Consider the following 25,993-nt stretch of genomic DNA (forward strand, 5'->3'; position numbering starts at 1 on the left):
GGGCTTCCTACCTGTGTCCAAAGGCCTTCACTCCAATGACAACATAGCTTGGGGGTATTAAATGTGCAGGTAACGGTAAAGGACCCCTGGATGGTTAAGTCCAGTCAAAGGCGACTATGGGGTGTGGTGCTCATCTGGTTTTCAGGCCAAGGGAGCCAGTGTTTGTCCACAGACAGCTTTCCAGGCCATGTGGCCAGCATGAGTGAACCACTTCTGGTGACGGAAGCCAGAGTGCATGGGAATGCTGTGTACCTTCCCCGCCTATTTATCTACTTGCACTGGTGCGCTTTCGAACTGCTAGGTTGGCAGAAGCTGGGACAGAGCAACGGATGCGGGTGTCACTGTGGTCTAAACCACTGAGCCTTTTCGGCTTGCTGATTGGAAGGTCAGTGGTTCAAATCTGCTCAGCGATGGTGTTAGACAAATATGTACATGTTGTATCTAATACTGCATGAGCAGTGTTCCATTCACACAATGGGACTTTCCCCTTCTTCTCTCTGTCTGTGCACCCCAAAATCTGCTCCAGTGGTCCCTCAACCCTCTGAAGCAGATTTTGAGGGTGCACGGAGGACTGCAGGGAAGAAGAGGGGAAAGAGGACTTCTGTTGTGCAACAAGAAGTTTGTAGTGCAAGTGGGATGACATTGGATGTAACCCATAATCTTGTTCCTACAGTACTCCTGCTTTTTTTAAAAAAATCTGCCATTCCTCTTACTATGCACAAGTTGTGTGAGTCTGAATAATCATTTACCAAGTGGGAACTTAACATGGTGTGCTCAGAATGACTGGTAGCTCATCGTCTGTATTTTCCTTGCACATAGTGAGGTCATCTTACCACTTGTCTGCTTTTCTACATTCCTATCCTGCTGCAGAAGTGATGTGGTAAGAGTCTGCTGTTCTACCAAACAATGAGCACATATTATTACCGACTGGTTACAGGCACTGAGTGGTGATAAATGGTCATCTGTAAGCTTCCTAGTCTCTTTGGAGTAGGAAGAACTCTGCTCCGAAATTGCACCTATTTTTTATCCAGGCTATGTTACTTAGCACATTCTCTGCTGTTGTAAATGTGAAACAAATATAGGCCATACAGAAACATAGCTAGTCTCCTCAACGAAGGATGTTAAGATTTAAAAGGAGCACAGGCGACAAAGCTAAGGGGGGTGTTTGCTCTCACCTAAACCCTCCCAATGCACATAGAGGCTAGCTGTCGGAAGAGGATCAACTCACTGCACCATCCCAAGCCAGGCAAAATAAGAGGATGTCCCTTCTGCATTCATTAGTGTGAAGAGACCTGTATGTTTTCCCCATGGGGCCAGTAACAGCATTAGATGTGGAATTGTGAATGGGGGGAAGAGTTTATGTTGCACCCTCTAGCACCACAGCCCTGACCTGGTTTGGCAGGCCCTTAAAGCTAATTATGATGATGATGTAGGAGATCCAGTCATGAATCATTTCATGTGAACCACATTTATTTATTTATTTATTTATTTATTTGCTAAGTGACGAACACTGCATAAAAATGAACACAAATGAAAGAAAAAAACAGAACAAAGAGGTACAAGTCATTGCTTATAGGTTCACACAGCAAAGTACATCAAGGATCTTAAGTTCTGTATTCGTCTTTGCTTTTCGTCTCCCATCCTAGGTTTGCCCAGCGATTAATGTCCGTAGTGCCCAGATAAGCAGTTAATTTTAAAGAATGGTGACCAATGCTATCAATCATTTAATCTCTCTTCCATAGTTAAAAAACCAAGATTTTAGAAAGGTGTTTATAGACCCTTTTCCATTTGAGTAGGTTATAGTGCCATGCCATACACAAGGTAAAAGTCTAAATTACCCACACCCTTGACTAAGCAAATCTTGTATGTCAATTTTACAGCAATGGGTCTTTGCCATTCCTCCTCCACCACTATGAGCTGAATAAAGAGCATGAAATCCACCCTCGACTCCGAGTATATTTCAGCCTCCCTTCACAGGAATGCTTAAACCACTCATACACTGTTGTTTGAGTTACAGCTTTGTTAAGTTGTGGGCGAACATAGCAGACGACACAGCGATTCTTCAAACAGCTCTTCTTTATTCAGATGTCAGAACAGAACTGAGCTGAGGGGCTCAGTCAGCCTGCTTATATAGAGCTCCAGAACAATGTAACTGTTGCCATTTTCTAAAACTATCCAATCACTGAACATCACTTTTCGATCCTTCATTTGCATAACTATCTACAGTATCCCCCTGCTGGCCCAGGGTGTACATAACAAGTACATAACAAGCTTCATCTCCACACACAATTCAGTACATAACAAGCTTCAGTACATAACAAGCTTCATCTCCACACACAATTGTGAGCATTTTGTGGATTTCCGATGCCAATTGTATGTTTAAATATTTCTCACTGTCCCATTTCTGTGACCATTCACCGAACTTTCTGGTCACACCTTGTGGGTGACTGGCAGAAGGCTTTGTAGCCTGTCCTTCTTCCTGAAATTGTCATTTTCTATGTACAGGAATATTTTTCTCATGGAGGAGCATTCCACCACAGAAGTCCCTGCCTATAGTCTGAAGTGTCTGTCCCCAGAGACCTAAATTTATCACCTCATTGAAATCTAAGTCTATGCTGGGCTCATGTTGTTTTGCCATCCCTTTCCCTGAGTACCACAACTGCCTTCATTCTGGCAGGGGACAGGGGGTGGACAGTAAGGGGTGGTATTCAGGTCAACAGGCATCCAGGAAACCACTTTGCTTTCCATGTCATTGCCAATTAACTAGTCAAGTTAAGCAAGAGGGTTTTTTTTAATGTTTACTCTGGCCAGATGTGAACATGCATTGCATTTGTGCCAAGGTCTATTTCTCCCAAGCAAATGAGACATATTTTATGGAAGTCCAGCACATTTTGCATTGCCCCTGCCCGCCCCCCAGCTCACCCCGGCATGTAGCCAGGGCAAATCAGGCCTATGTTAGATCTTGGAGAGAATTTTATTGTGGACCTGTCAGCTAATTCATATATACTATATAGTTTTTGGCTTACGTCCCTTGTTAAAAATATTTCAAGAATTTCTGGATCAGGTTAAGCTGAACTTCAGTGTTTGTTTTCATTTCGTATTATTTCCAATGTTGCTAAAGGTCACCAGCTTAATTTCATAACAACCCAAAATCAAAGTGAATGGAAATGTTTGAAGACTCCATGCACAGTTGGGAGTCAGAAGAGCAGACGTTAGAGAAACATACATTTTCAGATGGTACGTTTTGGTCATCCGAGTCTCAAAAGCCATTGTTTTGCCATGGAGTGGGCCATCACTTTTCCCTTCACAGCCCTGACATCTTCCAGTGGATCACAGTACAAGCAAAGCTGTGTGTCCCTTGCAGGAGGGTTGAAGAAGAAATTCAGTTTGGAATGCATATTAATGGCGAAATTTGCATTTCCTGAAACAACATACAAACTAAAACAGCTAACCTTCAAAATTCACTGACCTCTGAATTTTGCAGTGTGATTTTCTGACCAAAGAGACCTATACAAAAAGATGTATGTTTTAAAAAGACTGTTAAAAATGCATACATTAATGAGTGTTCTTGTGCATGAATCTTGCCTGTGGGTTTCCCCACAGACAATCTGGCTGACCCCTGTGAGAACAGGACACTTGGCTAGATGAGCCATTGGTCTGGTCTGCAAGGTAGTTGGTGAAGCCGCTGCTCTCTGCCTTGCTTGCCCTACATTTCCAGGCTTTGCTGCCATCATTTACAATCCTGCACCCTTGGAGCCCTTTCAAAAAGGTTAAAATCCTACAGCTTAGCCATTTGAAACAGGGAGCACAAGACAGATAGTAACTAACAGTGCTGTTGCAACCATGTCAATGCAGAAGTAAGTTCTACTGAACTCAGTGGGGCTTGCTCTCAGGTAATACATGAGCTTGCTTTTCCCCCTCTGCCCTCCCAGCCTTTTTCCCTTTTGTGCCATGGCTGTTAAATTGCAATTCTCCTATTACTGATCTGGGAGAATATTAAAAATGTCTTATTTCATTTATCAATTTTTTTATTTATTTAATGAATGGAGCTGGTTGCTGGAATTCTGATTTGCATCAGCTGCTTGTACCTACTTCCCCATTACTTTTCTCATTTTCTTATATTCATTACTTATTGTGCTAAAGAGCACATCTCTGTTCTCTTGTCTTGCAGAAATCAAGAAAGTGTGCATGCAGGCTTCTTTCCAATCCCTTGGTATCCAATTAAATCACTTTAAACCCATTATGCTACCAGCATGTATATGCAAGGTGTTTTGCAATTATGTCGTCTCTAACTGGCTTCCTACGGACCAGTCTGGGCCACACTCAGAAGCCTACCTCCCTTCATGCCATCCCCTGCAGCCTGCTACTCAGAGTCCAGTGACTCAAGTGGGGCCTTCAAAGGAGTACCAAGACAGCCCAACAGTCCTTTAGCTAAGGCAAGCCCAGTCACATTTCCTCCACTTACATCATCAGAAGTAGGATGGCCCAAAAAGAAAATATGCATCACCCAAATAGAGGACAAAAGAAGGAATGGATTTCCATAAGTTTATTCTTCTTACATAAAGAGGCAAATTTAGAAACTGTAATTTAAATAGAATAACATAGTGAGGAAGATTGTGACCAGTTGACCTGTGTGCCTGCTCAGTCTGCTGCTCAAGTGCTAATTGTTGGTTGGCAGCTTCCAGGCTCAACCACTGCTATGTCCTAAGATGGCAATATTGATGCTCTTAGCGTTTGAATGTCATTGCTGGAAAGCTGTAAGGTAATCTTTCACATTAGACAGCATTAATCCCAGGAGAAGCAATGTCCCAGTTATATTAGAGTGGCAATTTGGGAACTAGCCGCTTGGGATGATCACAGCTAGTGCTGCCACAGACTTCCAAGGGGATCGTGTTGTGTATTAGATACAAGTCCAAATGCTCAACCAGAATGGCATTCCACATTCAGGTTAAGACAACTTGGAGCAGTGCAGTGGTAGGGAAGCTCAGGCCCATGGGCCAAATTCAGCTCCCTCTGAGCCTTTTTATCCAGCCCTCAGGACTCTCCCCAGGCCTGGGGTGGGAACCTTGTGTCCTGTGGCCAAATGCAGCACGCCTAGTCTATCGGGCCTTTGGGATGCTCCCCTGGCCCTCCTCCACTCCAGACCTCCCTCTTCTCAGCCCTGCTCTGTGCCTTTTTGTGTTTTGCATGGCCAAAATGTGTCCTCGAACTATTATCATGCCTCCTGCCTTGATGGAGGAGAGAGAGAGAGAGATGTGTGCAAAAGAGAGAGAATTTTGCATGACTGGAATGCAGCCTGTTGTAGAAAGGTAAGAGTCTTATTCATTGACCCACACAGGGGAAGACTAGAGTAATCTTTTATAATATGGCACCCTGTGAGAGGCCAGAATTTGGTGCCCCCAAATGGATCTTCTCAGTTATTTTCTCAATTCTGTGCCCGCTCGGCTTGGCACCGTGTGTAGGGGAACCACCTTAAATCTGGTGCTGCCCCACACATTTTTACCTCTGCCCACCACTGGAATGCAACCCCCAAAAGGTTCCCTGTGAAGGAATGCAGTCATTCAGCTGAAAAAGGCTCCCCACTCCTACCATCAAAAGCAGACCCGTTTGTTCACTTCTTTCAGTGGCAATTTCAGCCACAATTTCCATAAACTAGAATGCCCACTGCCTTGTTCTGTGCTACCAAGTGCTTCAGAAACATTATCTTGTTGCACAAAATAAAAGTAGGTATGTTGGCTCAAAATACACGCTGTGTGCAAGCTTTTGAGTTCCTCAGAACTCTTTATCAGGCTAGATGGGGGAGGAAAGAAGTTGACTGATGTCGAAGTCATGCCACCGTAATTCTGGTCTGTTGCAATCCTTACAACAACCTTAGCTCCATATTGAAGTGGTGGGAAAGCAAGGGAGGCCTGAGTTTGAGACAGAGCCGCTTACTCAAGGCAGAGTTCATGGCAAAGGTGAGATTTGCCCTAGGGAATCCTGAGTCACAGAGACCCCATTGGAGTACTGAGCACACACCGCAGAAAATTCACAAAAGTGTGATCGCTTTATTTAAATAAAAATTAGTGTTTGTCAGAAAGGAACAGTTAAACTTAAATATGTAAGACAAATATATACAGCTTGGTATCAAAGTATATACACAATTGTCTTTTGAAGCAAAGAGAGAGTGACAAGTAGATTTGTACGGAAATCAAAGGAATGAGGACAAAGCAATGGAAAAACATGACAACTCGAAAGTCGGAGTTGGAAAGTTTCAGGATTCAAGTGATTCCAGGCAACATGCCAGAAGTAATTTGGCTGCTTTGAAAACTTAAAACAGTCCCTCTTGGAATAAAGCAACCCAGAATTCATGCTTGCGGGTTGATCGGCCGAGTCAATGAAATATTCCCATTGCCTTTAATGAGATCTGCAGCCACTTGTCAATGAGCAACAAAGTCTCTGCACAAACAAAAGTATCCCCAGTGACATCAGAAAGAGGAGGTGAAGGTCCCATTTAGTCTGTCCCCACTCATACAGAACTTGGAACTGAGACTTTCAGATGGGAGTGGGAAATGAGAGCTCTTTGCCTCATTTGTGCCTGTCCCCTTTTCACGCTCTATTTTCCCACACCGTATCCCATGGCAATGAATATGTTCTGGAGCTATTTAACTCAGAAAACTCAGAGAGGCATTTTGGCAGCATTTCTGTTCTCATACTTATGAGACCAATCTGACGTTACTGTCCATTGCAATGCACGATGGAAGCAAAACCCCTCTGCCCCAGTGCTATTAAACCCTCTATGAAAATTGTGCAGAGGTTTAACTGGCAAGTTTCAAGCGTTTGTAATATGAACATACAGTGTGGTTCAGTTCTTCAGAGACACCAGTGCCAAACTATGGTTAAAAAGCTTACCTATGGCTTAGCGTGATATTTGAACTGACAAACTATGGTTTGCAGACAGCCAGCAAATAAGAATCAGGAATTAAGTTTGAAGGGCATTTGCAAACAAAAGGTTGGATCCAGGCTAAGCTAGTAACGCTTTCTTCCCATTACAATCAGTGGGACAATTTTATCATTACTAACTTAACTCCCACTGATTTCAAGCATGACTAACTTAGTCTGAATCCAGCCCAGTGTTTTGTGATAATGGTGCTACAGTGTGAAATCTAAATTGCCAGTTACAGGCCATGTTCCGTATCTTGCATCATTGGAACAAGCGTGTTGTACAGATGGAAAACAAAAGCAGGCAAGCAGATTTGAACCATGATTTGCCCCCATCTGCTATGAAACTTGAAGTATGATTTGGGCTCTAATTCATGCTTTTCATATGATAGCTGAATGGAGCCATTGGGGTAAACATTCTTACAGCAAATCAGGACATAGAAATGCATGCATCATGCATGATCTGTGTCTGCTTTTGTAGAATTTCACCATAGTGCCCACTCTGTTTCATTGTGTTGCCCCACCCCTACCCCTCTAAATGCTACTAAAATGAAAAGAGTTTAGTATCCCCATGGATTGAGATCATGGTCTGCTGGTATGAATGGATGTAGCTTCATTTCTTTCACGGGCACTCTGAAAGAAATATTTGCTCAGATATACTCGCACATGGACCTACTTCTTCTGACACAGCTGCACATATTTGAGAGTCAAGAATGAATTAAACTGTGCTTAGTCATTGGCTGAAGCAAAGCTCTTTGTTTGGTATTAAATTATCCCTGCCCTTGGTGACCACATTTTCCGTAGAAACTCTTTCTTTTAGACTTGCTTATGGGGGTGAAACACTCATAAGGCCAGATCCATGAGGCTGGCAGCTCATTCACGAAACATCCCTGATGTTTCTCAGCTACTTCCCAGATATCTGCAGCATTCTAAAGCAAACCGAGAGGCTATGCAAACACATTTGCCAGGAGAGAAATATCCCTCCTTGTCCTTAATAACAAAACTATTCTCCTATGCACAACAAATGCCTACCCAGTTGCTTTTCTGCTTGCTGCCTCTCCTCCCTGCTTCCAGGCACCCCTTCCATCACTGGTGCTCGACAAATCGAGACAGGAGGCAAAATGGGAAATGGTTTTCCTTCAGTTCTACTCATTCAAAAGATGCTGTGTCTCCAGGTCTTGCAAGCGCTAGGAATTTTGGTGGATGCTTTCTGAAGAACCTTCACTGCTGTCATCGAGGAGAGCCACTTCGCCTGTTTCTCCCAGCTCGGCATCAGCCACTTCCTCTTGAATAGTGAGGTGAACGTCTGTCAAGGAAGACTCGCTCACGCTGCTGCCTTCCATGGAGCAGAGGGTGCAGGAGAGAGCCGGTGCCATGCTCTCTTGCAGCATGCTGAACATCATGGGGATCTGGACAGACCTCAGTCCCGAGATGGTGGGCAGAGGCTTGACAGCCTGTCCCCATGCCCTCTCCTCATCCTTGTAGAGCAGCAGCAAGTTGGATTTCTTCTCCTTCCTCTTGGACTTCATGTAGCCCAGCATGATGCCCATCAGGAAGATGCCGTAGAAGGACATCACGATCAGGACATAGAAGTATTCGTTTCCGTTCCCTCCGCCTTTCTCAAGAGTGGACGCAGCAGGTCCTGTGCTTTCAGCAGCAAGCATGGGCTGAGTCATGTTCAAATGATCCATCGTGAACATCAAAGCACTGTGGGGGAACCAGGAACCTGCAAGAGGAAATAGGTCGGGACATCAAACCCAGAAATCAAAACCCAGGAAACAAAATAAATACAAACATTTTTAGAAAGCTAAATAGCTGCAAATGGGAAATCCTTGGTCTATCTATTTTCAAAAGAAAAGGAACAATCCCGAACGACCACCATCATCATAATCAGTATTTTATATACTTTGCAGCTGCCCAGGAAAGATGCCAAGCATTCTTATTCCTTTATTACGGATGTGGGAGCTAATATTCAGGACCAGGGATGGAGAGTGTGTGGCCCTCCAAATATTGCTGGATTACAATTCCCATCATACTGGCCTTTGTCTATAGTGGTTGGGGCTGGTAGGTGTTGCAATTCAACAATATCTAGAGGGCCATCATATTATTATGCTGGAAATAATAGAACAGTTTTCTCAGTTAGGAATGTTTTAAGGAAGGTTAGAGGAGGTCCATCTCAATGACTTTACACCAGGTCAGACTATGACACCCATGACATCCACCCTGTCCAACAGCAGCTTTCTGGCATCTCACAGTGCCTGCTGCCTGCTCCTTTATAATTGGAGATCCCAGGGATTGAACCTGGGATCTTCTGCATGAATAGCATGGTGTTGTGCCCCTGAGGTGTAGTCTATCCTTTATGCAGTGTGCATCTCTTGCTGTCCCCTAATTCTATGAGAGCTGGTGTCATGTTTGGTGGCTGAGGCTGCATACACATAGTACCTTTAAAGCACATTTCTCCTCTTAAGGAATTCTGGCCACTGCAGTTGATTGAAGGTTGTTGAGAATGGGAACTCTGTGAGAGGTGAACTACAGTGCCCAGAACACTCTGAGGGAAACATGTGTTTCGAATGTGTTCTAAAGGTATAGTGTTTACGCAGCCTGGGAGTGTGAGATGAGAAGATTCTGGTTCAAATGTCACCATAGCCATTGAGTTTCCTCAGCATCAGTCATCCACTCTCAGTTCTGCAAGATAAGGATAATACTTGCCCTAGGCTGCTGCACGACTTACTAAGAAAAAGTATACAAAATGCTATTTCTTATAATAATAATCATATGGCAGTTTTCCTTTCCTTTTGAAAAAAAATATACAGAGCTTCACAGACTTGGGCTTCTATCAGAGCAATACTTTGGTTTGTCTGAAGATAATCCAGCAGACAGCACCACAAAGAGAGTATGTGATCACAAATGAACAAAGGGTGAAAAAGCCATTCTAAAATACAAGAAATATATAAATGTGGGAGGCAAAAAAACGTTTCGGGGGAAGGCTTATTATCAAGACAAGTTTAATGCATCAAAGCTCTGAGAATCTGAATACATAGCTTATCAGTGTTGTTCTAGACAAGGTAATAATAAGAAAACACTATTATATCTAGCGCAGTGAAACAAAGAAAAAGAGACTTGAACAACTTACGTGAGTCTGCAAATAATTTTGTGCTTCCCAAAGCTCCCAAGAAGACTGTTCACGAAGCAGTTTCCTGAGTTCTGGAAACTTTCTCCGTCCGCTGCCAGAATTAATAGCCTCTGAAGAGAAGTTTCATCACGTGATTCCCAAGAGTTTACAATAGCTGCATGCTGGAGTCAGTGCATGAACTCAAAGGCTTGCGGTTTAACTGGTTGGATTCCTGACACCTCTGTGAAAATGAAAAAGGCTGAGGATGCTGAGTAACTTTTCCTAAACAAAGCTCAGTGCCAGAGTGTGTGGACACAAACACAACTCAGGCACTCACACTCCAGTGGTGGGAACTGTGATTTGTACTGACGGTCGCTTTGTGCCAATGGAGGAAGAAGCTTTACAGGGCAATACAGTTAAGAGAAAGAGCAATCAGCAGAAAATCCCTTTCATGGCCATCTGCAAGTTGGGATGGAGGAATATGCCAATATAGGGATGTATATATAGGTTTCTCAATTCCCTATCTTAATTTCAATTCTCCACATTTCTGCATCAGTTTGTAACTGAAAGAAAAAGTATTCATGAAAATCTACCAGCATTTTAGTGCTATTTTTCCTTGGTTTTTTTTGCAAAGCAATTTTGCCTAATATAATGAATTTTTGTATGCTACTGTATATCCACTGCTATATGTATTTATATGCACACTTTCCTCTAGTATGTGCATTTTTGTACACAGATTCAGCTCATATATTGTTTCGGAAGTGTGAATTAGGTAAGCTTGCTAATGGAATCCAATTTCCCCAACATCCATATGTCCTGTTGCAGACCGACTTTGAAATTGCTCTGGGGAACTAGTTATATGGCATTGTGATTTAAAGCCTGGCAACAGTGAACTCTGAACTCTAATCAAATCGTGCTGCTTCCTTCTGCAAATAGGTCAAACCAGTGACAATAGTAAGAGTTTCAAGTTCTGACCCACTCCCATTTTACTCTTTTCAGCAAGATGCACACTCTTGCTTTCTAATGTGATAAATGATAGTTGAAAGCCTAAGTCCTTCTGGAAGGTGGCAGGATCCCCAGGGACGTGATCTACAGGGTGCTGGCTTCAGGCACCAAGCCTGTTGGCCGACCAACTGTGCATTGCAAAGGCAAACAAGATATGAAGGCTGTTAACATCAACTCTGCTATGTGGGAATGCCTTGCAGACGACCATGTGCCTGGAGACAGATAGATTGCGCATCCAGAGCAGTGACCAGATGATGAATGTGTCAGGAGCTCAGTCTACTCTTGAGTAGGGCCCTGGCAGAGACACATGCCTCGCTGGCATGTTCTCTCCCTCCTGGTCTTTTGTTCAGGAGCTTCAAAAGCTTTCTTCTGCCCAAACATCACAGCAACTGATGCCAACAGACACCGGCACACTTAGGGATCTGCAGAGTTTGTGCATCTTGCGTAACAGACCTCAGCAACTCAGCATTTTGGCTAATCTACTTTATTTACATATAAACACACTCGGAGCACTGCAATATGGCTCCCTCTCTCTCTAGCTTCAGACAGCAAAGAGGAAAAGAACAAAGGACAATAGTCCCACAGTAACACAAACATCCTGTCTCCGTCACTTCCCACTCTGTGGAGTCAAAACATACAGCGTCAGGTGATAGGCAACAATCCTATGACTGCAATCACGGAGCAGGAATTCTAACAGAATGGCCACTGGGAGGATCACATCTGCAGCAGCACAACTGGATACCTTCACCTGCCATAGCTGCAAGAAAAACACGTCTGTCCTGTATTAGTCTCTACAGCTACAGCAGGCACTGTAACCTTCCAATAGTTTGAAATTTGACTTAACTGACTTAGGGTGGACTGTCTCACTGCTCACAGATATTCAGGGGTGCTCAGTTAGTGAAAACCGTCTGCTTCCAGTGTCACTAATGGAAAGTTCCAGGATGTGCTAGAATAGCACTTCCCAGATACAAACATTCACAGCTGGAGTCTGAGACACGTTGGTTCATGTTGCAATTGCTTCCTCAGCAATCCATCTGACACTATCCTTCAATTGGGTGCATTAGTACAATATAGCTGCTGCAAGTAGTAAATCGTACAAACTGCAGTCTTTTCTTTGCCAGCTGTGGTGATGGTTAATAGCAATGGCTTTAACTGATAAAATAAAGCATTGTCAGGAGCAAGTGCCAGGAGCAGGTCAGCTATAATTCATACGGCTTCAGTGAAGTTGACTCTGTTGAAAGAAACAAGACAACTCAGAAGGCCAGGTCTAGAGAGCGCAGCAACTCTTCCCAGTAGATCTTGCCCCTATGAGGTAGCTGTGAGGACTGAAGGTCCCCACTTTCCCACAGCTCCCTAAGTCTCCTTCTCCCCTGGTTCATTCCCAAGTGATCTGAGGCTCCATCGTCTTGCCTGTCTTTGCTCCTCCTTCTTCATACCCCTTTGGGTTCTGGAAGACAAGGGGCAGGAAAGCTGGTTGCAACAAGAGTGGGAGACAGCCTGGCTTCCTCACCAGCTGGACTCATCTCTGCCTCTTGGCCTCCCTCTCCTCTCCAGCCTCCTCTTCTGCCTCTGGTTCTGGACTGCTCTCTGTCCCAGTCTCTTCCTGCTCGCTAAACCTTGTTACCTCTTCAGCTTCCAGCACTCCTCCCCCCAGTTTTCTCCCTCTTCTCCCTCTGACCACTCATCATCCCACTACCAATCTCCTAGCTCTGAGCCTTCTTCTCTTGGGGGGGGGTGGTCCCCAGTTGGTGCCTCCCACCACTGCTCTGCATCCAGTCCAGTATGAGAAGCATATGGGCAGAATGTCAAGTATCCTATATTACTGCTTTTGGGGAGCTGTTTCTGATTGCTTCCAGCAATGTGGTTTTCATCCACTTTGCCCAAGAAGAAACTGTGTGTCTGTGAGCATGTGTGTGTTTTCATTCATTCATCACTGGTCTTTTTCCGAAGACAATTAAGGCATCAGCAATGCAACTTTGTACTATGCAATAGAATCTCCCCCGTTAAATGTAGCACCAACCACATTGTATCCTCCTCAGACCCCACCACCATCACAGGAACAGCAACTGAAGTGACCCTTCAAAGGATATTTAAGATGCTTTTCTTCAGTTAAACTGCTTCTGCCCTCAACAGGAAGTAATAAAAAGGGCAGAGACATGAGACAGAGGCTTTTAATGAAAGGCACAGAAGTCCTGAAAAGTCTCAGTGCTCTAACACTGTGAATAGACTGGTGATACAATTGCACTGCATTTCTGCCACAAATCATGTTTGGGGTAGGGGGAGAGAAGAAGACTATGCAGAAAGGCTGCCATGCAACAGGCTAGCAAACATGTCAGGATTCTCTGTAAGAAGTGACTGAACAAAATATGACAATTCCAGACCACACAGCTAGTGTGAAAGCAGCTGCAAAGTCCACCCAGATAGTTGCAAATGAAAACATTTGTTTCTTTCTTTAATGTAAGTATTTGGGTTATGGCATACTTTTCTGTCCTACTTTTCACTTGGCTTGTTTTAGGTGTTGTATCATTTTTATTGTCAGTTGCTGTGGAAGAATTAGTTATTTAGAAAGGCAGCTATTAAAGATTTAAGTAAGTGAAATCTGGATGGTAATTTGGCAGCCGTTTGTGTTCCATTATGTTTTCACCAAGCAAGTGCAACCACCCATTCTCTGCCATCCTGCTATCTTCCTTTTTATTTACTGAAATTACACATCACGTAATCTATCCCAGAAGCAAATAGTGTGATCTAGGGCCAAGATGAGAAAATAGTCCTGAACCAACCATGCTCTCTGTGTATAACATAAATGTCATCCCCACTGCGTAACTTTCAGGGATGTGTATGTGAAAGGGCATTTCAATTTCTCACTGGATTTTGAAGACTTCTTGATGATAGAGCTGGATATTTCCCAGTTGAGTCTTGACTCTTTAAAGGTTAAACAAGCATGTAATTATAGAATCAAAAACTTTCAATCTTCAAATTTATTTATTTTTTAATGCAGAGACATAAAGACTAGTATAATGGGCTTCCCATCATTTGAAATCAACATGGCTTTGTTGTCTAAGATGACGATCTTTCCCCCTCATCACACGTTCCCATACGATGGCCCAGGAGTTGTTGATGTTGGATTAATATCCATGGGGATTTGATACAACATCATCTGTCTGCAGCATTGCTTTGCCAAGTCTGTATGTGTGTGTGTCACCCACCCGTCCCTTATCTCGTAATATTATTTCTAATGTTGACCTAAGTATATCATATCTGGCATTTCACATCCCCCACAGACTTGCATAATCATCTGTAAACTAAGTATGAGTACCCAAAGTTTGCTTTTTCCAACTTTGTGGAGATTGTTGGGTCCAAATTCAGTCCCACTCCCCTGCTAATCTCTGAATAAATAGCAATTGGAACGCAGCTAAAAACACAGAAGCCTTTCTCCCTGGTGGCAAAGGAATTGCTACAATAGCTTTTCTAGACACCCAGAAGAAAGAAAAACACATGTAATTTTCTATGCTGAGAACTCTTTGGTATTAATCCATGTGGCTATAGACCTGCTGGGAATATTTCATTTCTCCCTCCTGTCGCCTCTCCTCCAATTCATATAATTCCTGATATGATCGGGCATACAGGAAACAAAACAACAATCCCATCTGTGCTTTGTCAGTAACGTCCCATACAAAAACAAAATATTGCTCCAACTTATGGTTCAATAGGTAGCCTGCTGGGTTGGGAGGTTGAAAATTCTTGGATCCGAAACCTTTGTTCGAATCCCTGCTCAGTCAAGAACATGACTGAGTGGCTTCAGACAATTCGTTACTCTAATTGACTAGAGTGCCACTCACACATAACAAAATGCATCTCCTGGGTGGGGGATGCAGTTTTGCACTGAATTTGCATCTGCTGATTTGAATGGATAGAGGCACATTTAGAAGTAATTAAGATAATTCAAATAGAAGTATAAAACTTCTCACTATGTTGGCTCGGCTTGCTGTCCAGGAGTTAACTGTGGAGGAGCAACTTCTGGGCCCCTCCCACTGCCCCTTCTTAGGGTTCATTGCCTACAAACAGGACATGCACTAGGCAGCCCTTCAAAGAGAAGACTGCTTCAGATAGACAGCCCTTCAGAGAGAAAGCTGTCCTATGTAAAGCAAGACCCTAGTACAGTGGAAGCTCGGTTGTCAAATGTAATCCATTCCGGAAGACTGTTCGACTTCCAAAGCATTCAACAACCGAGGTTCCACTGTAGCAGCCTACTTCACCAGGTTGCTATGAGGCTAAAACACTGCTCTGAATGCTTAGAGAAAGTACGTGATACAAATGAAATGAAATGGAGTGGAGTTGAATGGATGAAATGAAAGAATGAGAAATTATGAGCATGGCTCTTACATTTACACAACTTCCCCTCCTTCTCCTCTAAATTTGCTCCTGAGGGTTGGAGAAGATACTTCGGAAGCCTGGGGGTGGGCTCAAAAGGTGAGGAGATGCTAAGTTCCATTGTGTGGCCAAAGGCCAAAGGGACCTGCTTATCTGGAAGCCTCCTCCTGAGTCTCAATTCCACCTATGATGCATGTGTATAACAACCCAACACGTCATATGGGTGAGTCAAGAGTTCTCCATCTTTCCTCTACTACGAGAATATGAGAAATAGCAGCAAGTATTCCAGAGCAACTTAGCAGCCTAGAATTATAGTGCTGGAAAGAACTGAAAGATGATCAAGACCAACCCCTTGCCACAAGGAAGGTGCACCCGCTGAACCTTCTGCCAGCCCTCCCCTCCCCCTGCCTCATAAATCTATGCATCCCCTTCTTTCCAATGTCTGTCTAGGGCAGTGGTTCTTAACCTGCGGGTCCACAGATGTTGTTGGACTACAACTCCCATCATCCCTAGCTAGCAAGGCCAGAGCTCAGGGATGATGGGAGTTGTAGTCCAACAACATCTGGGGACCCACAGTTTGAGAACTGCTAGTCTAGGGGAACAGGAAATAGGACAGTACACATCTGCCGCTACACAACCTGTTTGAAAGCAACTATTCTCCCCAGGGAGCTGAACAGCTAAATCCTGCAGCCTTCTGTGGAAAAAAAGTGCTGCATTAACCCTTTGGAAAAGAGCATAGTCCTTGTGTGCATCTGCCAGATTCTATCTGAGTCAGAAAGGATTAATGACATCAACCCTTTTCTTGATGCATGAGATGCTGATCCCCATTCAATTCCCACTGGCTCCACAACACTCTGCATGTAGCTGAGTGGCGTGTATACAAACCGTGACTATCCTTCCCTGAAGCAATCTGTTTATTATCAGTGTGAAAGGAAGGGCAGGAGGAGGACAAGGGAGTAGACGTTAGGATTTCCCCCACTTTCTAGCACTGGGTATTTACGGAAAGAGAGGCATGAAGATAAATATGGGAAATTATTTGGATCCTGAGATAACATAAGAAATTTCACAGGAGCAGAGCTTCCTGTTGCATCCTCCCTACTGCAGACATCTGTGTCCCCCAAAAAAGTCTCCATGGGGAATCAGGGGCATCTCTTGAATGATGTGCTTTGAGGACCCATCTATTCCAGTTGGCTTTTGGTGAAGAGGATTGTATTAAGATTGTTTGTTTTTAGAGTATTGCTTAGATTGCTGAATTTTTGCCATTTTTATGAATAATATTTTTAAATGTTGATTAACTCAAGTTACAGGGAAGCTTCTGGCTTATTGACATTTTGTGGTTTGAAAATTATGCATATTGAATCAAATTGTATTATATGAACAGTGGTGTCCGCTGCTTGTTTTTAGGCCTCCAAAGAGGACTGTGTCCTATAAGGAGACCTCAAATGGTTTAAATAAACAAATTTAATGTGGGGTGGCAAATAAGGGGCTGCTGGGGAAAGATGAAATCATCCAAAAGTTGAGTAGACATTTGCCCAATTTGAGGTGATTTCTCCCTTTCCCAGCAGATGCTCCCATTAGGGAAACTTCAAACATTACTTTCCCCAGGTTTACACCATACGCGGATAACAGTCAATTACATTTGAGCATTGTAATGTCTGAATATTCAGACATAAATCTGGCACAAAGGGATTGAGAATTTTCCAAGTCAGAACTCTTTGGGGAATTAACTCTGGAGTAGGTGCTTATAACCCCCAGTTTTGAAAGCAAGGTTTGCAAATTAAGCACAATATTTTAATTTCATTGAACGCAATGCTACATCTCATATAGGAAGTGAATTCAGATGGTAATACTTTGGCTATGAGCATCTTCCACGTTCTCCAGTTTTGCCAGTTCTGGAAGATTCTGAAAATAATAGTTGAAAGTCTCCATTTCTAATTGTGGGGTGGGGGGAGGAATCTGAAATGAACAGAAAGTGGAAGAGGTTGGGGCTCTTTAAGAACTCAACAAGAGCATGCTAGATCAGACCAATGACCCATCTAGTGCAGCACCATCTTCTCAACCAGATGCCTATGGAAAACTCACAAGCAAGTCCCAAGCACAAAGGCGCTCTTCCCTCCTAGGGGGAAAAAAAACCTTTCTCCATGCCATGCATAATTTCAGACTTCTCTCATGCCACCTCTTACTTTTTTTGCTAAACTACAAAAGCTCTGTCATTTGGTTGCCCTTTTCTGAACTTTGTAGCATGGCTCTCATTGCTAGCAATGAAGCAAGCCGAGCGAGAGCGAGAGCTCCCATGATTTTAACATAGTGCTTCCATTAGTAAAGAATGATTTGGTGGAGTTTTCTCACGACCTGACACTGTGCAAATAAAGCAAAGAAAACTATTTCTTGCTTAAATCAGGAAATTAACCAGCAGGGAAGTCAAATGCTCTGAAGTCAGGAAGTCTGCTCAGTTCTAACTGAACCCAAAAGGCTTGCATTGAACAATGAATTAAATGTGTACTACTGTCCTCCAGACTCCTTTCTCCCTCTCATCCCAGAGACTAGGAGAAATCTTGCAGAGGCCTGGAGTTTGGAGCCCTGCCAGGGAGGTGTATATGACCTGGCAAATAAATCAGTTTGGAGCCTGCACTCCATAAACAAGGTTTGGAACACCAGGAAAACCCAGTTTTGTCCTCTATTCATGTAGTACATTTATTATTTATTTTATTTATCGAATTTATATATTGCCCTATACCTCAGGTAAAATCAGAATAGTCTCAGGTAAAATCAGAATATAAAGCCACAATGAACATAATCAAAATAAAAACAGCAACAGGGTGCAATTGGTGTTGATGCAATTGGTTTTTCATTTAGTCTACACCTGAGTCAAACTTGCAATCTGTAAGAGGAGTCAAATAGCATTGAGGGGTTTTTTTCTTTTCTTTTTTCAAGCATATTAAAGCACCTCTCTACTACAGAAAATGGAAAGAGGCCACCAATCCGTCTCCTTAATAAACTATACAACAGCTGTTGTACTGAAAAGATTTTTGGTCAAACTAATAGCTTGACAGACTGCAACAACTGGCAGAAAACAACGCAGGTCTTAACTTGGCAGAGAATCTGAGGGCAGGTGATAGCTGACAAAAAAGAATGGCAGATGGATTTAGATTCAGACTGATCCTCATATGAGACAGATTCTCCAGCATTCTTCAACAGCTTCTTGAATGCCGTTCAAGGATACTGAAAGCTGGTTTTACTCAATCTTAGCACCTCATGGCAGATTATTGTAGCCTAGAGATACATTCGAAAAATCTGGGCAAATCAGTTTGTTCAGATTTATTCATTCTTCAGGATTTTGTCCTCCCATTTGACACTGATAATAAATGATAATACAGTGGTACCTTGGTTCTCAAATTTAATCCTTTCTGGGAGTCCTTTCGACTCCCGGAACAGTTCAAAAACCAAGGCGTGGCTTCTGATTGGATGCAGGAGCTTCCTGTACTCAAGCAAATGCCGCGTCAGATGTTTGGCTTCCAAAAAACGTTCCGAAAAACGTTCACAAACCAGAACACTCACTTCCGGGTTTGCCACATTCAGGAGCTGATTTGTTCATCTAAGCCAAGCATCCCCAAACTCGGCCCTTCAGATGTTTTGGGACTACAATTCCTATCATCCCTTACCACTGGTCCTGTTAGCTAGGGATGATGGGAGTTGTAGTCCCAAAACATCTGGCGGGTCGAGTTTGGAGATACCTGATCTAAGCCGTTCAGCTATTAAGGTACCACTGCAGGCTGCTTCTTTCAATCAACACAAAAGCAGAACAACCAGCTATTTATGGGTGAACACAGCCCTACTCCAGCCAAATTCATAGCATCTGAATTCTGAATTCTCCCCCCACCCCCAATAAATGCAGAAATGCTATTTGCAAAATGGGCAAATTCTGGAAAAAAAGGAAAGTCATTGATCAACAGCCAATAGGTAGCGTATGTACGGTATGTATGTTTGTTTGTAAAATATATATGTCCAAGCAACATTTTCCCTCATCAGCACACATTACATGTTTGTCAGTGTCATTTTGGTGTACCTGCAGGAGTTGAAATACTTAAAACAGTCCACAAATCATTAGTAGGAAAGACTTGTTGGGATAAATTGTTTCAAATACTTAAAAACAGAACTAAGGGAAATACAATGTATCTGAAAGCTGGCTGACACTGCAAAAAAAATTAATGGAAAAGGAAGAAAAAACAATGCTTCATTGAAAACAGCGGAAAATCTCTGTGTGCGAATATACAACCCCAACTTTTTACACTTTACTTCTTTACTTTCCAGGTTAAAGAGTCTGCAAATTGATTTTTTTCTGGAATCAAACAACCTGGAAATGAATGCTAAACAAGTAGGGTATTCCATTAGTTTTCCAGACGTGCTTTTATGTCAGGTGAAAGGTCAAATATAATGCAGAAATTAACAGTTAGGAAATGGAATAAACCACTGTGTGAATGCAGCCTATGAATGAACCGTAAGTAAAAGGGAGGGGGAGTCCAAGAGAACTTTGTGTCCTGAGAAATTTGCTCAGCATCTAAACTCATGCTTCAAGACAGCAGAGGCCTTAGACATTAATGGAGACGGTCATATTGTTTGCAAAAACAAAAACAGCATACTGTGAACACGCACCAAAATATTCAGCAGAAATAAGACATATGCGTGTGAAATGTGTATCGCCTTATGCTGGAAGAAGACCCAAGCAGGGTACATTTGAACTGCAGCTCAGCATCTGCTATCCATGTAGAAATGAAACAGCTGCTATGCTATTAAGGTCATAGTGACCTAGGATGACTGGTGAAGAAGCCTCTCTTTTTTTTTTTAACGCTGCACATTATTTTTCCCTGGCTTAAAATTAATGTGAAAGGGAGCAGCTTGTTCATGCGGCGCTATGCAGCCTCTTGGATTTCTCTGTGGCCGCACAAATGCGCTAGGATAATGCATGGATAATGTCGTTCTACAGGGTAGTCACTAGGTGGCACTGGACTTAGTTACATCTGGGTGGAGCCTGGAGTTTCCTACAGCAACTGAATTCCTGGTTGAGAAATAAATGATAAAGTTATTGTCAAGCTCCCTGACTGAACGATTCGGAACTGTGACTTCTTGCGGGGTGGGTGAGCTCACTGGGGCCAACACATATCTAGTTACTCTCAAATTTCTCTCTTCTACATACACATGCACACACACTTGTGTGTGTGTGTGTGTGTGTGTGTGTGGTGGCAGTGGGTGTGGCTATCAGGCTGTCCTCACCCACATGCACACACATACAAGACATGTATGCACGCCCCCTTCCTCATCTGATCTGTATAGCTCACCCCCTACCCGCTCCTCAAATGACTGCTCTGATTATCGGGGAGGGGGTGATTTGCATCTCCCTTGGAGTGCCAAGCACTTTGACCACTTTCTTTTTTCCCTTTTTTCCACATCTGACCAAATTTGTGGTGAAGAAAACATTGCTTTTGGGGCTGCATCAAGCCCATGTTAGCTGTCCGTGTTCTAGAGTTCAGAGAAGTAGACAATGGGATCAAGACTAGTCCACAGAGGATGAGAGGAGTGAAAGGCATGTTTTTTCATTTCATTTTGAAATGGGGAAGTGATGCCAGCCCCAGTTATTATACAGTGGAACCTCTATTTGCGACCATAATCCATTCCGGAGGTCCGTCCGAAGGTCGAAATGGGTCGCTGGGAGAGGTGCTGTTGTGTGCAGGCAGGGGCGGCGATTGCCCACTTCTGTGCATGTACGAACAGCAGCAAATCCACCAGTTACTTCAGGGTTTGCCGCGCTCACGACTTGGAACAACCATAAGAAGAGGTGTGGTAAGTAGAAGTTCAACTGTACAATGATGCTATGGGGCCAGATTTTCCTGCTTTTTGTTATCTTTGTATTTAGTGGTTTTATTCCTCTTAATTTTATTGTACGATTGGCTGTGTTTTATAATAAATAAATAAATAAATAATAATAATAATAATAATAATTTATTTATACCCTGCCCTCCCCAGCCAAGGCCGGGCTCAGAGCGGCTTACAAGCAATAATAAAGATAAGTTGAATACTGCATTGTAGTTTTTAAAATCTCTTTGTATACCATCCTGTATATATAAAATCTGCTACATGAAGATACATTAACAGCATATTTTTTAAAATTTGATTCTGTTGTGAGTAAGCAAGTAATAACTTTGGATTATCAAGGAAACGGGGATGTTTCTAGAACACTTTTGCTGAAATTTTCAACCAACTTGATATGATTAATACTTGTATATTTAAATAAGAGGAATAATACTAATAAAGATTATTGTTAATCCAGAGGAATGCTGGGGCTCCTCCTCTAGATATTTAAGTGATATCCAGTTGTCTTCTAATGACATGCAGTTAGACACTCAGTGTAAACAAATGAACAGCTGGTGTACCAAAAATGTGTGTGGTCCTTTTGCTGTGCATGGGTCAGTGGTTTCTGAAGCATGTAAGAGAATTCAGGAAAAGGGAATAAAGTGAGGGCTTAGATGATGCAATTCTTAAAAGAAGTTTCTTCAATAAAACAAATCCAAGAATATAATAATAATAATAATAATAATAATAATAATTTTTTATTTATACCCCGCCCATCTGGCTGAGTTTCCCCAGCCACTCTGGGTGGCTCCCAATCAAGTGTTAAAACAGTACAGCGTTATAAAACAGTACAGCGTTAAGAAGTGTACAGTATGCCATTGCAAGAATATAGGAAATATGATATGAACATTAAAAAAATGATATGAACATTAAGTATTAATGCGTTAAATTGAGAAATGGAAAATTAAATTGTATTATGATAAATTAAAGATTAAATTGAAGAAGAGGGAAAGGATTTGTTGAATTAGATAACTTGAACTAGAATACAAAAAAGGGAGGTGTGAGGAAGTCGAGGAAATAAGCTAATGAAAGATGTGGATATAAAATTTGGATGTGTGTTTTTACTTTTGTTTCTTTTTTTATGTGTTGTATTGTTGTATTGTTTTTATTTCAGTTTCTATTGTGGATGTATTGTTTGTTGAATTTATGTATTGCTTTTTTCTTTTTCTTTTTTTATTTTTTATTGTCTTTCTTGTTATCAGCATAAAATACCCAATAAAAATCTTATTTAAAAAAAAGGAAATATATAGCGCTGCGACTTAATGGCAGAGTGCAACCTTTCCATACAAAAGTTCACTGGTTCAATGTGATGCCATCCAGATGTTATTGGGATGCAACTTCCATCAGTCCCAGCCAGCATGGCTGATGCTCAGGGATGGTGGGATGAGGAAGAAATTCTAACCTGCTCCTATTTAAAGGCAAACCTGTCTAATTCACACTTTCCTGAAAAAAATAATGAGGACTGAAACACAGCCATCCTTTGAAATCCACCCTGCTCCGAATTTTACAATGCAAGTAATAACTTTGGATAATGGCACTTTACTCCTGCCAAGTAAAGCGTACAAAAATGCATGTATAAGTGTGCCTAAAAATGCATATATTTAGGGAAGTAACATACAAAAAAATGCACTGTATGAAGGGAAATGGCTTTGCAAACATGTGTATATTAGGCAAAATGAGCACACAAATGCTGTTGGATTTTCAAGATGTCCTTTTTGAAAGAAAGAAAGAAAGAAAGAAAGAAGCAGAAAACGGACAGATTTGACTATCCCTGGTTGTAATCCAGCAACATCTGAGCAGCCCCAACTTAGCTACACCTTCTCTAGCATTCTTGGGAGGGATGAAAAATAGCCCTTTCTGAAACCCCAGAGAGCCATGGCCAGTCAAGGCAATACTAAGCTAGTTGGAGAAAGTGACTCAGATGGTCGGTGGCATTCTATCTTCCCATATGCATACACACGACATGCACACACACGTGTTAAGAACATGGAGGTCATTGGAAAGGAAATGGTAAAATAGTGTTTCAGCTTGGGCCTACTTTGGCTGTCAGCTGCTAAGCCTAAATTAAGGCGCACTCTTGAATCTGATAACAGCAGCAGTTTGAAGAGAGAGAGAGAAAAAATACTAATGTGGCAGAAATACAGCCTTTCGGAGTTTGCCTTGTCAGCAATACCTATTTACTATGTATCCTTAACGATTTATGGTGCCTTTAAATGCTTCTCTTGAATTCTCTGCACAGATGACATCCTAGAACTGCTATAGGATAAATGTCACAGTATTTAAAATTATCACAGTTTGGGGGAATGGGCAAATTCCACCCTTTCCTGCTACTTAAAAGTGCTGGATTTATATTCTGCTGAATTTCAACAATTCTTGCCTGTAATGCTGCTTTTTATCATGATTAACTGTGTCACTTTTGTTGTTTTATTAGCTATTATTGATTGCCTTGGTTTTATGTATGCCTGTCGTCAGCTGAAAGGTAGGATAGGTGTATATCAAATAGGGATGGAGAAAGTTGTTAGACTCTGACTCCCACCAGCTCCAGCCCACGTGGCCAATGAGAATACAGTGGTACCTCGGGTTAAGAACTTAATTCATTCTGGAGGTCCGTTCTTAACCTGAAACTGTTCTTAACCTGAAGCACCACTTTAGCTAATGGGGCCTCCTGCTGCTGCCGCACCGCCGCCGTGCGATTTCTGTTCTCATCCTGAAGCAAAGTTCTTAACCCGAGGTACTATTTCTGGGTTAGCGGAGTCTGTAACCTGAAGCGTATGTCACCCGAGGTACCACTGTACCTGCTGTAATGTAACAACCTCTGGAGGGCCACAGGTTCTCTCTCTCTCTCTCTCTCTCTCTCTCTCTCACACACACACACACACACACATCAAGGGATTGTTCAGTTAGTTGTCAGAGAAAATAAAATGCACGTCAGATATGGAAGCATAGGAAAGAGAAAATAGCACATTGTACTCAGACAGGAAGCTTTGCCACTGCAACTGACACAACATATTGCTGGGGACTCCCAAAGGGTTGAACTAACCTGGGAGTTTGAGTTTATGAGCTACTGGGTTGGTATATATATCCACCTAAAATATAACAATACATAACAATAACAATACATTGCAAACCCTCACCCCTGGAGCAGGAAAACAGAATATTTGTAAAGTTTCTAAGATGCACTTCTGTGCCAAAGCAAGGCCTACTGCAAGTCCTCAACTTCTCTGCAAATAAGCTGCAAATAGAATTAAGCTACATCTCCCAAGCTGATTTCCTTACAAGACATTAGCACTTTGGTCAGCAAAGAGGACGTGTCCAGATTAAAATTTACAAAATTTACACAGTGTTATATTGGTTTTATTTGTTTTGCCCTAATTCTGTCTAAAGTAGTGTGCCCAGAGTCAATGTTGACTTTATGCTCCTTGAGAGGAACTGCATTGTGGTTCCTTTGGCTGTTCCAAAACTGGCAGGCAAAGAACATTTCAAGAAAACTACGAACATCTGAGAAGACTGTTTAGCTTGGAAACGGTTATGGAAATCTAACAGTTATATCATTGTTGCTTCTGTTCCAGACATAACAGTCTTATCTTTTTGACATGATATGTGCAATAAGGCAAATATTCTTTATGAAGGCATCCTTGTATTGAAAACTTTAGGAGTTTACAATCCGTATTCCTAAAAGATAGATTTCCCACACACAGTTTCTTTCAAAGCTGAAGAACACCATGAAATGCATTCCTGCCTTTAGATACTGAAATTACCAAAACAAACAAACTCAACCACCGCCAAACCCTTCCATGCATGGAGAATACTTAGTTCTTCTGAATACAGGGGATGAGAGCATCTTAGTGTGGCAATGGAGCCTTATTTTGCAAAGGACAACCCTCAACTTGAAGGGCTCTCAGAGGACAAGCCTTTATTTGCAACTGCCACATGTTTGAGGGGCTGCCCAGTAGAAGTCCAGTTTAAGGATAATCCACTCCATACCTTTAAAGCACTATCATCAGTGCTATTTTTCTAGAAAAAGGGGTGCCAGAACTCAGTATGAATACCTCCCTTGTTCTCTTATAATGGCAATGGTGCTCACCTGAGAGATGCCGGAACTGCGTTCCAGTGAGTTCTGGCTCAAAAAAAAGCCCTATCATACAACTTTAAACACTCATGACTTGCCCCAAAGAATTCTGGGAGCTGTAGTTTGTTAAGGGTGCTGAGAGTTTTTAGGAAACCATATTCCCCTCCTCCCAGAGCTACAATTCTCAGGGTGGGTTAGCAATCAATCCCCCTTCACTTATTAGGAAAAATATACCCCACTGAGCACAGTGGGACTTTCAAGTCAACACGCACAGGGTTCAGTGCCATGCTTTCCCTGCAAACATGTACGATGGATCCCAGCTCAGTCATTAATCTAGCAACTGTGTCATGCAAAGTGTTTTCCATCCTTTGCCCTGGTCAGTCTGTGAGAAGTAACAGGTTTCTGTACAGGCGTTGCTCTTCTAAATATGGTTCCACACACAGTACAGAGGAGCATGCTGTTTGGAGGAACAAAATACCACATCTATCACCTAGTGATGTGCAGGCAGGTCTGCGGCACCATCTGCACACTGCCAAGCAAAGGACAGGCACTGTTGATTTGGCTGTGCTTGACAGATTGTCTAGCCTACTTACACAGGATTGAAACGA

At 42.5% G+C, this 25,993-nt stretch overlaps 1 protein-coding gene across 2 annotated transcripts; it reads right to left on the bottom strand.

The window, feature by feature from the left end:
- Positions 1 to 6,027: 6,027 nt before the first annotated feature.
- KCNE4 (potassium voltage-gated channel subfamily E regulatory subunit 4) lies at positions 6,028 to 25,993 on the bottom strand. 2 transcript variants are annotated; one of them, XM_083443046.1, is made up of 3 exons: positions 25,979 to 25,993; positions 10,055 to 10,274; positions 6,028 to 8,647 (listed from the first exon to the last, which is right to left on the bottom strand). In XM_083443046.1, exon 3 carries the CDS (start codon positions 8,619 to 8,621, stop codon positions 8,109 to 8,111), a length of 513 nt encoding a protein of 170 aa, XP_083299172.1. In that variant the 5' UTR covers positions 8,622 to 8,647; positions 10,055 to 10,274; positions 25,979 to 25,993; the 3' UTR covers positions 6,028 to 8,108. The 2 variants fall into 2 exon arrangements, with proteins under 2 accessions (XP_083299172.1, XP_083299171.1); XM_083443045.1 differs by lacking the exon at positions 25,979 to 25,993 and having other exon boundaries at positions 10,055 to 10,762.

This window comes from Podarcis tiliguerta (assembly GCF_965153285.1).
Source record: "Podarcis tiliguerta genome assembly, chromosome: 5".
Lineage (NCBI taxonomy): Eukaryota > Metazoa > Chordata > Lepidosauria > Squamata > Lacertidae > Podarcis > Podarcis tiliguerta.

Coding starts and splice junctions, on each gene's coding strand:
- KCNE4 (XM_083443046.1), bottom strand. CDS start 8,621: ATGTTCACGATGGATCATTTGAACATGACTCAGCCCATGCTTGCTGCT.